At 34.8% G+C, this 17585-nt stretch overlaps 1 protein-coding gene across 1 annotated transcript in view; it reads right to left on the bottom strand.

The window, feature by feature from the left end:
- LRBA (LPS responsive beige-like anchor protein) overlaps positions 1–17585 on the bottom strand; it is a 621489-nt gene that overhangs the window by 484134 nt on the left and 119770 nt on the right. Inside the window, exons 16-17 of the mRNA XM_017871033.1 lie at positions 17258–17320; positions 14642–14739 (exon numbers count right to left, since the gene is read on the bottom strand). Of these exons, the coding sequence (XP_017726522.1) occupies positions 14642–14739; positions 17258–17320 (161 nt within the window). The remainder of the gene's footprint in view (positions 1–14641; positions 14740–17257; positions 17321–17585) is intronic.

Below are 17585 nucleotides of genomic sequence, written 5' to 3'. Positions count from 1 at the left end.
AAAAAAAAAAAAAAAAAAAAAAAACACACACACACACAAAAATTTCTTCAAAAGATAAACTCTAGACATTGTCTACCTATTTTCAAATATGTTTTATTAGGATTAATAACATAAGAAGATCAAAAGAACCTGAAATTATTCTATAAACCTAATAGTTATCCTACAAAAAATTTTTAAATTTTGAACACTTCTAACCAAAGCACAATCAAAGTAGTTATCTGCTAAACATCAGTAGTAAATTTTGTAAAAGTTAAATGGGCCTATTTTGCTTTTTGACCATAGTTTCTTTCTTATGTTACGCACAAAAAAATACTTTACACAATTAAGGGAGGAAAAATCCTGTAGTGCTTCAATGAAATTTATATATTTATCTAATCATAAAACAATGTATAAACACATGTACACTTCTCTATTTGGAAATAAAGAAAAGTATAAGGAAGAAAGCAAAATAATCCATGAAAACAATATTCAAATTTGGAAATATTTTCATGCAATCTATTTTACTATGGTTATATGTTTAAAGAAATAGATATGGACATTTTTGAACTGAAATATACTATGGCATGTACAGTATATTTTCAATGCAGAAAATATAATCCAGGCAACAGAAACACCCAAAAAGATAATCTGAATAGTAACATTCTTTCAATCTGCTCACAGATATTAAAAATGTGATAACAGCTCATTAAACTAGACTCAAATGTTAAAAATGTGTAACAATTTAAGCAGGGGATATGATGAGACTGACACTGAGTCGGAAAACACAGTCACTTCTAAGGAAGGATACGTCTTCCAAGCTGTTGACCTAGTTCAATATCAGAGCTAATGTTTAAATGATTTCATGGTAGAGAAAAATTTGTATTAAATAACAATGTGTAAATTTATGTCATTTGATGCAAATTAAATTGTCACTCAAATTTGGAAATACTACTGATGACTATGACACAGTTTGGCATGCCTATATTATCTGGCACCAGTAAAGACTATCCTCCCTCCAATTTTCTCCATTTGAGACTGTGCTTATACCCCCATTTAACTTCCAGTTAACATGAAACCTTTACTAAATTCACCTCTGTTCTTTTCATGGTGGCCTTCAAAAATTATGGTGCTAGGCCGGGAGCAGTGGCTCACGCATATAATCCCAGCACTTCGGGAGGCCAAGGTGGGCAGATCACTTGAGGTCAGGAGATCGAGACCAGCCTGGGCAACATGGTGAAACCCTGTATCTACTAAAAATACAAAAATTAGCCAGGCATGGTGGTGGGCGCCTATAATACCAGCTACTCAGGAGGCTGAGGCAGGGGAATCACTTGAACCTGGGGGGCAGAGGTTGAAGTGAGCCAAGATTGCTCCACTGCACTCCAGTCTGGGCGACAAAGTGAGACGCTGTTTCAAAAAATAAAAAAAATTATGGTACTATATACTAAGTACCAACGTAATCATAAACAGGTACTCAAATTTTGTATCAATGTCCAGTTTGAATTTTTTCTCTCTCTCCGACCTTCTACCATCTCTTTTAAATCATCAAAACAAAATCCATAATTTAAAAAATGTAAATACTGAATTTTGGACCCAAAGAATACTTTCAAAGAACTCCAATTAGATTGAAGGGAACTATCCATCATTCAAAAATTATTTTTAAACTACATAACTAATATAAACATTTAATAAATATTTCTACCCAGTTTTTTTAAGTAACTGAACTGAATTTAAATGGAACTAAATCTTCACATTTCTATGTACTAATCCAAATTAGAAATTTTTTATTTCTTCACAGTAATAAATAAAAGACTGAGGGCCGGGCGCGGTGGCTCAAGCCTGTAATCCCAGCACTTTGGGAGGCCGAGACGGTCGGATCACGAGGGCGGGAGATCGAGACCATCCTGGCTAACACGGTGAAACCCTGTCTCTACTAAAAAATACAAAAAACTAGCTGGGTGCAGTGGCGGGCGCCTATAGTCCCAGCTACTCAGGAGGCTGAGGCAGGAGAATGGCATAAACCCGGGAGGCGGAGCTTGCAGTGAGCTGAGATCCCGCCACTGCACTCCAGCCTGGGCGACAGAGCGAGACTCCGTCTCAAAAAAAAAAGACTTGAGAAAGTAACAAAAATTAAAACATACTGTAAAAGCAAAATAGGGGGAATAATGATGCCAACATGGAAGTCAGCATTTTCCTTCCATAAAAAAAGGAATAAAAACAAAAAAAATTTTTAACTGACAAGTATTTATTCTTAAGAAATTGCTAGAAATTCAGGTAAGAATATCAGGAGTCAGTGGCCTTGTTGACAAGACTACTCCTGTCATTACCACCCCAGTTTAGTTGGTAAGAACTATAGTTTTACCTTTTGGGAGCTGGCAGTAAAAAGTAGCACTGTTGCTTTCAGACAGGGCAAACCTATTCAGGGTGAGAAATGAAAACTGCAATTCTCCAGCTGTAAGTGGCAGACTTGGTTACGAATCAATGGGAGAAACCAGCAGCTCTGCTAGATCAGAGACGCAGTCACAATTCAGGGTGAACAGCAGACCAGTTAGATATTTAGTAGGCAGATATTTAAAAAGAGAGAACCATAGAAAGATTGAGATAAGTCCTCCACACAGACCTAGCTGATTGAGAAAGTACCTATATCCAGGAGACACCTGGGTCACTAACTGAAAAAGGAAAGGCAAAAGAGACTAGTTAAGTAGCCACAACTTTGAATGCAATCCCTAAAAATACACAGATCAACACAGTGAACCGAAGGGCTGAAGGAATTTTATCAGAACCTGTAGCTAAATCATTGATTGAACTCTAAGATATATAGAAACATGGAAAACCCTAAGAGCGCTATGGAAAGAAAAAAGGAAAAAGTAAAAATACTGGACAGAGAAAAGTCAGAGCTGTAAACCATGGAGAAAACACAATCTGCAAATTAAATGAGGCAAATTACTTAAAACAAAACAAAAACCAACAACCACAGAAAAACAAAAAAAGTCCAGAGTTGCCCAGTTTTCAACAAAAATTACTATATATGCAAAAAAACAAAAAAGAGTGTAACCCATAATCAGTAAAAGAGCAATAATCAAAAATAACTTGTACGGTCTAAATGTTAGATTCAGCAAATAGTTTTAAGGACTTGTAATAAATTATATTCAATAAATGAAAAAATAGTATGCTCAAATAATTGAATGAAACAGATTAACAATGAGTTCTCAATAAACTATAAAAAGACCAAATGGAAATTTTAGAGATTAAAAGTATAATTTAAAATCAAGGAATTCACTATAGGCATTCAATAGGAGACTCAGATGGCAAATGAAGACTCTGTGAATTCAAAGATAAATCAATATAAATTATAGTCTAAAAAATAGAGAAAAAAAAGGAAAACAAATTATTCAACCTTTAGACACTGAAGGACAATACACTGTTCTAACATAGGTATAACAAGAGTACCAAAGAAAAAAAAAGGCATGGAAAAGAAACATCTGAATAAATAGGAATAAAATCTTCCAAAATTTAATGAAGAAACATTTACTTAGGCCGGGCGCGGTGGCTCAAGCCTGTAATCCCAGCACTTTGGGAGGCCGAGGCGGGTGGATCACGAGGTAAGGAGATCGAGACCATTCTGGCTAACATGGTGAAACCCCGTCTCTACTAAAAATACAAAAAACTAGCCGGGCGAGGTGGCGGGCGCCTGTAGTCCCAGCTACTCGGAGGCTGAGCCTGGAGAATGGCGTGAACCCGGGAGGCGGAGCTTGCAGTGAGCCGAGATCGCGCCACTGCACTCCAGCCTGGGCGACACAGCGAGACTCCGTCTCAAAAAAAAAAAAAAAAAAAGAAAGAAACATTTACTTACGGATTCAAACTCAATAAACCACCGAAGTGAAAGTAACAAAGTGAGTCACAACTAGGCCGGGCACAGTGGCTCATGCCTGTAATCCCGGCACTTTGGGAGGCGGAGGTGGGCGGATCATTTGAGGTCAGGCATTCAAGACACGTCTGACCCACACAGTGAAACCCCATCTATACTAAAAATACAAAAACTGGCTGAGCACAGTGGTACATGCCTGTAGTCCCAGCTACCTGGGAGGCTGAGGCATGAGAATCGCCTGAACCTGGGAGATGGAGGCTGTAGTGAGCCAAGACCATGCCACTGAACTCCATCCTGGGCGACAGAGTGAGACTCTGTTTCAAAAAAAAAAAAAAAAAAAAAAGTGAATCACAACTAAACAAACCACAGTTAAACTGCTGAATCCAAAGACAATGAAAAAAACCTTAAAAGCATCAAGAGAAAAATGACTGATGACATACAGAGCAACAGCAACGCAATTCATTGCTGTCATCTCATCAGAAACAATGGAGCCCACAGGTCAGTGAGATGACAGTCAAGTGCTAACAGAAAGAAAACTATAATTTAAATTTTTATATCCAGGATAAGTATCCTCTAAAAATGGAAGCAAATAAAAGTATTCCAAGATGAACAAAGACTGAGAAAATTCATTGCTAGCAGACATGTCTTATAAGAAATAATAAATAAAGCCCACAAAGATGAAAGAATATCCTGTAAAACCACTAATAAAAGATAACCTTTAAGAAAAAAAACTAAAATCAACAGGGGAATTTTGATGCAACCAAAAGAAGTCAGCTCAATAAAGCCTCTCTGTCCCAAATATTAATAAAATTTTAGGGAAAAAAACACAAAAATCAACTTGCCAAGTACTCTGAAGACTAAACAAAAGCAGGTGCATTGTGAAGGGTAGTTAAAACTTGGAGAATTACTCATATGGATACAAGAATCATTGTTTCCTTTCTCTCTTCTTCTCTCTTCTGAATCTGCCCCTGTTTCAAGGCTGGATGTCAGAAGCTCAGGTGGCAAAATTTCTAAGAAAAACTATGCTTTCAGTTAAAGAAATCTAGACATTAGGTCCCAGAGAGGAGAAGTGTGGGGAAGAGTCCTAAATAGCAGAGAGTAAGAGAAAAGGGTTCTCTCAATCTGTGTAAAAATCTGCGATAACCCTAAACTCATTCCAGAGATGCATGGGTGTGGGACAAACCCAAACCAGAATAGCCACCTTTCTAAATTTAATTACCATCCAATTATCAGCCTAATTCCTGAATGAAGCATATGCATGTGAGGAAAATACAAGTCAATCTAGTCTGTCTCCCTGGATCGAAGGCGAAAAAAGAAAAAAATGAAAGAAAATCCAAAGCAGGGTAAGAGAGGTTTGAAAAATGAACGGGCACTAGAACCACCATGCACAGAGAAGAGGTGGAACTTGCAGCCCGACCCTTACCAGGTTGTCTATTTCAACAACAAAATATCTGTTAGAGGATTATAACAGGGCCCAGAGTTATGTTCTAATGTAACCAGGACCCACAATGTTCAGGACACATTAATATGCAACATACAAAGAGCCATGAAAATGTGATTGTTTCTCACAGGAAAACACAAACAACAGATGTCAATGAGATGAACAAAACCTTGGACTTATCACACAACGACTTTAAAGGAGATACTATAATTATGCTTTAGAAAATAAAGGTTAACAAAGTCTAAATGAATTGAAAGAGTTCTCCAAAAAGAAATAATAAATGTTTGAGGTGATAGAGGTGCTAACTACCTTGATTTGAATATTATACATTATATGCATGTATTAATATATCACAATATTGCACATAATATGCACAATTACTGTCAATTTAAAATATTAAAGAAAATAGAGTTCTCATCCAAAAATGAAAAGCATAAAAATGAAACATATGCAAATTTTAGACTTGAAATGCATACTATCTGAAAAAAAAAAATATGCATGAGATGGGTTCAATATCAAAATTTAAAATACAAAGAAAATGTCCATAAATTTGAAGATCAAGTTTATTATACATATCAAGTTCCTATGTACAAACTACAACCTAAAAAAAAAAAAAGACTGAAACAAACTAAACAGATGCTTAAGTAGTTGCCTGACTCTATCAGAAGATCTAATATTTATTTCTTTGGAGACCCAAAGTGAAGAACTGACCAGGCGCGCTGGCTCACGGGCTGGGCACGGTGGCTCAAGCCTATAATCCCAGCACTTTGCAGGGCCGAGACAGGCGGATCCCGAGGTCAGGAGATCAAGACCATCCTGGTTAACATGGTGAAACCCCGTCTCCACTAAAAATACAAAAAATACAAAAAATTAGCCGGGCGTGTTGGCGAGCGCCTGTAGTCCCAGCTAACGGAAGGCTGAGACAGGAGAATGGCGTGAACCCGGGAGGAGGAGCTTGCAATGAGCCGAGATCATGCCACTGCACTCCAGCCTGGGGGACAGAGCACGACTCCTTCTCAAAAAAACAAAAAACAAACAAACAAAAAACTTTCACAGAAACATCAAAAATAACGTTTGACCATATATCTGAGCATCATGACCCAGTTCGGTTGACACATAAAACTAACCACCACGTGGCCTGTATCAGTAAGAAATTCAATTAAATACAAAAACATAGATATGTTACCAAGTAAAAAGATGGAAAATATATATATACCATACAAACACAAAGCAAAAGAAAGCTGGATTAAATATCAAACAGGTAAATTCCAGATCAAGAAATATTTCTAGGGATAAAAAAGAAAATTACATAATTATGAAAGCATTGATTCACCAAGAAGACATAATAATCATAAATATGAATATATGTAATAACAGTTTTAAAATTCATGAAGCAAAAAATGATAGAACTACAAAGAAAGAAAAATAGAAAAAGCCATAATAATACTCAGAATTTCAATAACTGTATTTCAGTAGGTGACAGAACAAGTAAGCAATACATTAGTAATGGTATAGAAGATCTGAAGAGCATTATCAACCAACCTAATTGACATTTATAGAACACTCCATCCAACAATGTCAGAAAACACATACTTTTCCAATGCACATGAAACCTTTACCCAGATAGACTACATTCTGCACCATAAAACAAGGCTTAATAAATGTAGAAGGATTCATGTCATACAAAGAATGCTTGCTGGCCACAACAGAATTAAACTAAAATCAAAACAAAAGATCTCTGCAACATAATTCTAAATAACACATGCAAACGAAAATCAGAAAGGAAAATAAAAGTATTCTGAATAGAATAAAAATGAGATGAGAATAAAAGTATGTAGAAAAAAATGTATATCGCTAAATGCCTATATCCAAAAAGAAGAAAGATCTCAAAACAGCAACAATCAATACATTTGATGAACCTACAGCCAGGCTAATGACTAGGATAAAAAAAGAAATTTTCAGTATGAGAAATGAAAGAGGGAACATCACTACAGGTTCTACAGATATTTAAACGAAAATAAGGAAACAACTTTGTATCAATAAATTTTCCAATTTAGATGAAACAGACAATTCCTTGCAAGATACATTAAATATACTTTATTAAGGCTCATTGAAGAAGAAATGCATCACCTAAATAAACTTGTATCTGTTAAGGAAATTGAATTTACACCTAATAACATCCCCAGGCACAAAAAAAAAATCACGCCTAGATAACTTCACTGGTAAATTCTAGCAAACATTGAAAAAATAATAATAACAATTCTATGTAAACTCTTCCAGAAAACTGTAGAGATCATTCTGTGAGGCCATTGTTTACTCTGACATGAAAACCAGATAAAGACAATTACAAGAACAGAAAACTACACACCAATAGTCCTCATGATCACAGATATAAAATTCTTTTAAATTATTTAGCAAATTGAATTCAACAATACATAAAAACAGTAATATGTAATTACTAAATAATTTTATTCCAGGAAGTGGTTTAATATTTAAAAGTCAGTCAATGAAATATACCATGTTAACAACTAAAAAACAGTAAAAGTATGATATCTCACTAGATGCAAACAAAGCACTTGACAAAAATCCAACATTCATTCCCAATTTAAAGGGAAAAAAAAATCCAGCATCCTGAGAGAAGGAAAGGACATTTGCAGATGTCCTCAATCTTACAAAGGACATCTGCAAAAAAACCTACAAGTTCAGTCTGGGTATTGAAGAAGAAAAAAAAATTGTTTTAACCTACAAGTAATATCATAAATAATGGTAAGAGACTGACCACTATTCCCCTAAAGTCAGGAACAAGGCCCATTTCACCACTTATCTATTCAGTATTGTACTGGGGTTTCTAGCCATTGCAGTCAGGCCTGAAAAAGAAATTTAAAACAACCAGGTCAGAAGAAAAGAAATAAAACTGATTTGCAGACAAAATGTCTACACAGAAAATCATAATTAATCACTTGAGGTCAGGAGTTCGAAAGCAACCTGGCCAACATGGTGAAACCCCGTCTCTGCCACAAATACAAAAATTAGCCAGGCATGGTGGTGGGTGCCTGAAATCCCAGCTACCGGAGAAACTGAGGCAGGAGAATTGCTTGAACCCATGAGGCGGAGGTAGCAGTGAGCCCAGATGGAGCCACTACACACCAGCGTGGGTGACAGAGCAAGAGACCAGTTCAAAAAAAAAAAGAAAATTAAATCATAATAAATGAATTTGCAAAGAAAGCTACTGAACTTTAGCAAGATTGAAGTAAACAAGATAAAATATAAAATCAATTTACAAATGGTAGCAATGAATGAAAAATTTTATATTAAAAAATATCATTTACAATACCATCAGAAAATATGAAATACTCAAGGATAAATCTGTCAAAAGACATGTAAAATGCATACACTGAAAACTACTAAACACTACTCAAAAAAATTAAAGAAGATTTAAATAGAGAGACACTACGTTCATGCTCCAGAATCAGTATTATTAAGATGTTATTTCTCCCCCAACTAAACTACAGATTCAACATAGTCCCAATGAAAATCCCAGCAGGCTTTCTGGTAGAAACGGAAAAGCCAATTCTAAAATTCATATGATAATACAAATAACAAAAACAACTGTGGAAAAAAAAGGACAAAGTTGGAGGACTCCTATTATCTCACCTTAAAACTACAGTAATCAAGATAGTGTGAGTTTGGCATCAAGATAAATAAGTCAATAGAAAAATAAAGTAAACAGAAAATAGACCCACATATATATGGCTGATTAATCTTTAACTAAAGTACAAAGGTAATTCGATAAAGAAAAGATAATCTTTTCAACACATGGTGCTGGAAGAATTGGACATTCATATGTTTAAAAAAAAGAAAGAAAAAGAAAGAACCTTGATCCATGCCTCTCGTCATATACAAAAATTAACTCAAAATGGTTCATTCATTAAAACGTAAAACCTAGCCGGGCGTGGTGGCTCATGCCTGTAATCCCAGTACTTTGGGAGGCCGAGATAGGCAGATCACTTTAGGTCAGAAGTTCAAGACCAGCCTGGCCAACATGGTAAAACCCCAGCTCTACTAAAAATACAAAAATTAGCCAGGCGTGGTAGCACACACCTGTAATTCTAGCTACTAAGGAGGCTGAGGCACGAGAATTACTTGAACCCAGGAGGTGGAGGTTGCAGTGAGCCAAGATTGTGCCATTGCACTCCAGCCTGGGCAACAGAGAAAGACTCCATCTCAAAAAATAATAATAAAACAATAATAATAATTTATATATGTATATATATGTGAAACCCAAAACTATAAAATTCTAGGAGAAAATATCTGTGAACTAGGGTTGTGTGAAAACTTCTTAGATATGACACCAATATGATCAACCGTAAGAGAAAACTGGGCTTAATTAAAATTAAGAATTACTACTCTTTGAAAGACCCTACAATAGTACTAAAAGACAAGCCACAGACGGGAAGAAAATATTTGCAATGCACATATCAGATAAAGTACTTGTATCCAGAATATATAAAGAACTCTATTAAGATTTAATATTATTAAATAGGACACAAAAAGCAATTTAAAAAATAACTAAGAGACTTGAACTTTTCATCAAAGAAACATATACAGATAGCAAATAAGCATATGAGATGATGACTTGGACATAATTCATCATGAGGGAGATGCAAATTAAAACCAGAATTAGATACTACCACACACCTATTAGAATGGCTGAAGTTTAAGACTGACCAAACCAAAACTTGGTGAGATTATGGGTCAAACAGAATTCTTACACACTGATGGTGGGAATACATAATACTACAATCACTTTGAAAAACAGTTTGACTGTTACTTACAAAATTAAATATATACCTACAATATGACCCAGCCACTACATTCCTAAGTACATACTCAAGATAAATAAAAAAGCACATGTCCATACAAATACTTGTACATGAATATTCACAGCAAGCTTGTTTTCAAGTGCCAAAAAATGGAAACAAATGTCCATCAATAGTGAATGGCTAAATATTGTGATATATGCATATAATGAAATAATATCCAACAATACAAGGAAATAAAACAATATGGGTGAATCTGAAAATAATTTATCCTGAGGGAAGTCAGACAAATAAGAATGCATACTGCATAATTCCATTTATATAAAATTCTAGAAAATCCAAATTAATCTATAGTAACAACAAACAGATCAGTGCTAGCCTAGGGATCAGTATAAGGGAGGGATTACAAAGAGGCATAAGAAATTTTGGTAATGACAAATTTGTCATTATCTTGTTTGTTGTGATGGTTTCAGAGATTTAGATACATGTCAAAACTTTCTATGTGCAGTTCACTGTATGTCAATTATGCCACAATAAAGCTACTAAAAAATGATACTGGCAAAACTTAGTGAAATCTACATCAAGTCAAATATTTTGAAGTAATAAATGGTTTCAAGTAAATGTTAAGGTAATAAATTATACTTTCTAAATTAAAAGAAACAAATCTATCACAAACTCCCATATAGCTAAAAAGATGCATTTTGTTTACATCTGTATTGCATGAAAAAAAAAAAAAAAAAAGATGCATTTTACTATAGTTTTACCTAACCCTGAAATTAAACATAAGAAGGAAAGGAGATTTAAACCATTAAAGGGAAAAAAAAAATTTGGAATAATTTAGCACAGGAGTTAAAAAACTGCTGTGTAAAGGATCAAATAGTATATTCAAGAACAGTGGTCCCCAGTCCCTGGGCAAGAGACCTGTACTGGTCTGTGGACTGTTAGGAACCAGGCCACACAGCAGGCGGTGCACACTAGGCCAGCAAGCATTACTGCGTGAGCTCCACCTCCTACCATATCAGCTGTGGCATTAGATTCTCATAGGAGTAGAAAACCCTATTGTAAACTGTGCATACAAGGTATCTAGGGTTGCATGTTCCCTATGAGAATCAAATGATAAATGTAATAAACTGGAATCATCCTGAAACCACCCCCCACCCCAGTTTGTGGAAAAACTATCTTCCACAAAACCAGTCCCTGTTGCCAAAAAGGCTGGGGACTGCTGTTTTAGAATTTATGGGCCATATCATCTCTGTTACAACTCTTTGAGTCTGTTGTTATAGCAGGAAAATAACCATAGGCAATATTTAAAAGAATGAGAGTGGCTGTGGTTATAGCAGGAAAGTAACCATAGGCAGTATTTAAAAGAATGAGAGTGGCAGTTCCACAACAAAATGTTATTTATGAAGACAAACCATTATAGAAGAGTCAGCCAAAGAAAGCAATAAAAATAAAATAGAAAAAATAAAAATAAATACGATCAAGAGCAATAATGGAAGGGCAGCCATAAACAGGAAGAAGACCTTATCTACTACTACTGTACTAGAAGGAAGCAAACAAGAACGTGCTCTAAAATACACCTTTGGGGAAAAAAGATGGAAGTTGAAATAACTCCCTCCTAATAGCTCTAATTAAGTAGATGAGGCTGTCACTGCTAACAGGAAGAGTTGTAAAATTTTTGAATTGTATCTGAAGGAATAAATAAAAGTCTAACAACGATAGAAGTGTAGATCATGAATTTATAATAGTTTCAACACACAACACTGCATGACTTTTCCCCACTAGCCAAGGTTTAGCTTAGAGTGTGCCTACCTAGACTAATCTAGGATCAGAATTCTCAAAAGCAAATCTAACAGGACAAGGGCAGATGGAAGTTTTTGTTATAAACCACTTCCAGCAAATAACCAAGCCAAGAAGGAAGTAAACAATGGCAGATGTAGTATGACACACTAGGATAAAAAAAAGCAAGATCACAGGACAGAAGGTAACTATGAGGCTGAAGAGCATTGGAAAGGGCAATATTAGAAAAACAGGAGATAGATGATTTTGATTAAAGAGTAAGATTGGAATTTTAAATTTATGATGTGGAAACATTCCAGTGATAAAAAGGTCTAGGTTTTTAAAATAGGAATGGATAAATTACAAAGAATGGCAGTAAGCGTAGCAAAGTTAAGGAATTAAAAAAAGTACAAAATGTGAATGCTAAGATGAGTTAGTCACAAAGACAATGAAGTTATTCACACCTAGTGAAACTGAGATAAGGCTGTGTACCAAAAATTCACACACGAAGACCACAAGTATAAATTACAGACTTTCCTTGCCCAGACTTTCAACAGAATAATTCTTCTTACTAGTTTTTAAATGTCTATGATACTATCTTGAAATTATTTTTTAAATAAAAAGTAGTAAAATCCTATACACTAAATCACAAAATACACTAAAGCACATCCACACCAATACTAAGAAAATAAGGTTATAAAATTAGATACTCTGGCACCAAAAGAAAAAAATCTGCCAGGTCTTTACATAAACCCTTAAATCTTTTTCTGAAATTCAGTTATTGAATAGGAAATGTGTACAAAAGAAACAAACAAGTATTTATAAGCCTCGTTTGTTTTGTGTTAATATGGCTATCATACGACCTATCCATTACATTCCTAAGTATGGCATATACTCAAGATAAATGAAAACATATGTCCATACAAATACTTGTACATGAATGTTCACAGCAAGCTTGTTCAAAGTAATAATTATTAGACAGTGGTAAGGAAAAATAAAGAGTACTCTGTTTGATAGCAAAACTATAAATAAATGACAAACTGTAAATTTACATCTTATAATGCTTAACTTTATGTGTCAACTGGGCTAGGCCATGTTATCAAGATATTTGGTCAAATGTTTTTCTAGATGTTTCTTTGAAGGTATTTTTTGGATGAGATTAACCTTTAAATAAGCAGATTTTTTGTATGTGGACCTTATCCACTTGAAAGTCTAACAGAAAAAAGCCTGACTGCTTTGGACAAAGAGAAAATTCAGTCAGCAGACTGCCTTTGGACTTGAACTGCAACATCAACCCTTCCCTGGGTCTCCAGTCAGCCTGCCTATCCTACAGATTTTGGATTTGCCAGCCTCCACAATTGTGTAAAACAATTGTTTAAAATAAATCTCTCTCATGCGTGTGTGTGTGTGTTGGTTCTGTTTTCCTGGAGAACTCTGAAAATAAACCCCTTAAATGTAATGAATAAAGTTACTTTTTATCTTGTAGAGAATGAGCATTAAAAGATACCAAATAAAGAATCTGTAACAGAAGATCAATGTGCGTTTGAGCCTAGGAGTTCAAGACCAGCCTAGGCAACATGGTGAGACCTTGTCCACCTTGTCTCTACAAAAAAATTTTAAAAATAAGCTGGCCATGATGGTATATGCCTGTAATCCCAGCTACTCAGGAGACTGAGGAAGGAGGACCCCTTGAGCCCAGGAGGTCAAGGCTGCAGTGACCCGTGATCGTACCACTGCACTCCAGTCTGGGTGACAGAGTGAGAACTGTCTCAAAAACAAACAAACAAACAAACAAAAATCCCTGTGGGAATTTACTATAACTCGATAATTAAATTAGTTTCTGTAGCTGATGATTAAGCAAACTAGTCGCTAAACTTTTGTCGCCCAGACACTTTTTCATTAAACAAAAGATTTTAAACTTCCTTATGTGTAAAACAGAAGTATTCTGTTTTTGTTGTTGATCACTGTTATGGACCAAATAATTGCATATACCAAAAATTCTTATGTTGAAACCCTATCATTAGTATTTGGAGATAGAGTCTCTAAGGAAATAATTAGGGTTAAATGTGGTCATAAGAGTGGGTCCCTAATTCAGTAGGAGTAATGTTGTTGTAAGAAGAGACACCAGAGAGCTCACTCATGCTCTCTTTCTCTCTCTGCTACGTGAGAACACAGCAAGGAAGAGGATGTAGGCAACCCAAGAGGAGAGTCTTTACCAAATACCAACCCCACTGGCATCTTGATCTTGGACTTCCCACCTCCAGAACTGTGAGAAACAAATCTTTGTTGTGTAAGCCATCCTATCTATGGTATAATGGCAGCCTAAGCACACTAATACAATGCTGAGTCTGAAGTGGGAGGTGGTGGAAGTGATATTTTAAAGGAAAGATAGAGAGCTTGTCTTGGATTACAACTGAACACTATTTAATACTATTCTACAACCTAAAGATAATTCTGCTAAAGAAGTCAACAATACAGTAGCTCTATAATAGCATTCACCATACAAAATACTGGAATCATTTATCTGTCTTCACAAATTAAATAGTAACAAATAGTAACACAGCCTCTATAATTAAAGATTCATTGAAAAAAATGCATGATAATAAATGGGTCTTAAATCTTAATTCATTTCAAGCTATAAACTGATTTCATATGTAAGTTTCAATAATACTTTTCATACTTAAGCTTTCAAATATTTCCAAACTAATCCCTTATATGAAATATATTAAAAACTCTTGATATATTAACTCTTACCGTAACCCGTTCCTTTGGTCAAAAGCAGGAATCATAGAGTTAGGGTGTTCTGACATTAATGCAACAAGCAGCTGTAGGACATCCATTAGATTGTCATCCTATAATCATTTTAGAAATTTTTTTTAATGAGGAAAAAAACAACTTAGTTGAATACTGAATACTTCTGAAATAGAAATTTCAACATCAGAAATATAAGTAGACATTATCTGTGATAGTTATTTTTAACAAATTATGTTCTTTAAATGTACACATTCACCTCTGTAACTCCAAATATACATAAAATAGCAAAACAACTTCTTGTTTTGTGCAGGGGGTCAGAGTCTCACTCTCTCACTCAGGTTGGAGCTCAGTGGTGTGATCTCAGCTCACTGTAACCTCTGCCTCCCAGGTTCAAGCAATTTTCGTGCCTCAGCCACGCTAGTAGCTGAGACTACAGGTGTGTACCACCATATCTGGCTAATCTTTGTATTTCTGGTAGAGACAAGGTTTCACCATGTTGACCAGGCTGGTTTCGAACTCTTGGCCTTAAGTGATCTGCCCACCTCAGCCTCCCAAAGTGCTGGGATTACAGGTTGAGCCACTGTGCCTGACCTCAAAACAATTTCTTTGGTTTTTTTTGGTGGTTGCTGTTTTTTGAGACAGAGTCTCTCGCTCTGTCGCCTCCTGGGTTCACGCCATTCTCCTGCCTCAGCCTCCGGAGTAGCGGGGACTACAGGTGCCTGCTACCACGACTGGCTAACTTTTTGTATTTTTAGTAGAGATGGGGTTTCAACATGTTAGCCAGGATGGTCTCAATCTCCTGACCTCATAATCCTCCCAACTCAGCCTCCCAAAGTCCTGGGATTACAGGCGTGAGCCACCGCACCCGGCTTCAAAACAATTTCTTAATCAAAGAAATAAAATGCCTTTTATGTTATACTGAATCAAGATTTTGTAAAACATAACCTATAGAAATAGTATATCCAACATTATTGTTTTTTAAGGAAGGCTTATATATCAAGAAATTGTGGGGAAGGGTTATTCTTTATTACAGAAAAATATATTAGAGCTTCTAAAATGCTAATAAATGTTGCAAATCTGGTGGTAGTGGTAGGGGCAAGATATTATGTATCATTTCTTAAACTTATCTGACCTGGAATATTTTATTCACTGTGCCTCTCCAGAAACTAGTTCTAAAAGAACACTTTGCAGGAAATGATAACCGGATCGTTTTCATATACAGTATTACCTATTGTCACTATAAAGATAAACAATAAATGTTTACTTCGTCAACATACCACTAATATGTGGTAGTATTTGATAACGTTTACAGAATAACAGCACAGGAACATACATGAGCTCTAGACCCCAAAAAAATCTTCATGAAAATCCTTCACTACCTTTGTTGCATACACCAATATGTATGCATATCATTACAGCCAACTTGAACAACACTGACCCAAAAAGGAAAAGGCAAACAGCTAACAGAATTTAGTTAACTTGGTTGCCCTAACTCTAGTTTTCCTTCACTGCTTTGGAATTTTTGCTATGGAAGCTACTTATATACCTAATTTTCAGTAAGTTAAACAGATGATCTAGAGCTAGGACACTGAATCTTTGAAAGTGTTATTTACAGGACCTGAAACTTTCCTAACAATAAGGAATCACTGTGACTTCCAGTTTATCTCATATAAAGTACTTTATTCAGTCCCTTAGGCTTAATAAAAACAAAATCACATATATAGATCATATGAAATTCACCTGAAAACTCTTCAAATATTATATTTGGTCAGAAAAATCTAAAAATTAATAGAATTGCCTATTCAAGAGGAAAAAATATAATCATTAATGATTTTGAGTCAAATATTACTCAATCACAAAATTTAAGACATTCTTTTATACTTGAATTAACAAAGAGATCCAATCATTATCCCTTATTTAAAATTAAAGAAGGCACTACTCCATACTAAAATATATTAATTCACAAAATATTTAATTATAATATAGGAGTATAAATTATCATGTTAAATGCTATGTATATCCATCAATTCAATTTACTATAGGTAAAGTTAAACTAATTATAGCGTAAAATCTACTACAAAGAGATGATTTAGTTAGATTGCAACTGACATTACATTGCGTTTTCCTGGTATAAAGAATAAAAAGAAATAAACAGATATGTTCAACTATTTAATTTTCACCCTTCTTTGCAACACATAATTTTAAATCCCCATTAATTAAATGAGTTGTTTAATATTTTGAACACGTAAAGTCAGGGGAAGACTGTCTGTGTTACGAATTTTAAAACCTAATCATTTTTAGTCATTTTCGTAATCTATTTTTTCATTTGTTACACCGGTTTCTGAAAATACACTGAAAGTATGCTTCGGTATACTTTATTATTAATTCAATGAAATCCAATGTTAGTACTTTTTAAAGCTTTTCATGATGATTCTCAAGATTCATCTTGTGGTAATAAAGGATATTTATTTATTGCTGGGCTTAGTTCCTAAGTAGACGCATTTATTCCCCATTACAGTTACATAATTATTGAAGATTTCTTTAAATTTTTACTTTTAAAAAAGTCTAATGTAGCTTCAAAAGTTAAAATTTCAAAATATAAAATTCAAATATTACCTCATGCATAGTCAGTAGGTAATTAAGAATGGCCTGTAATTCATCTTCCTTTACTCCAGAATCCTTCAAAAACATAATACAGGTATCTTATGTTTACATGCAAAAAAATGTTTAAAGAGAAATTATACACATAGATTTGTCAAGTTGGTCAGCTACTATAAATATAAAAATATAATGTAATAGAGAATCTAAATGTAAAACAAAAATTTGGGGAAGCACTCATACATCAACGCTCCAGACCACGTAGAGGTCAAAAGAGATTTAACATCAGCTTCCTGTTTTCAACACCTTGTATAATATGATAGCCTACTTACTAAAGCTACAGAAT

Source organism: Rhinopithecus bieti, unplaced genomic scaffold, assembly GCF_001698545.2.
Source record: "Rhinopithecus bieti isolate Rb0 unplaced genomic scaffold, ASM169854v2 scaffold_3878, whole genome shotgun sequence".
Taxonomy (NCBI): domain Eukaryota; kingdom Metazoa; phylum Chordata; class Mammalia; order Primates; family Cercopithecidae; genus Rhinopithecus; species Rhinopithecus bieti.
Note: the sequence above shows the minus strand (reverse complement) of the source record. Positions and strands in the feature narration are given on the sequence as shown.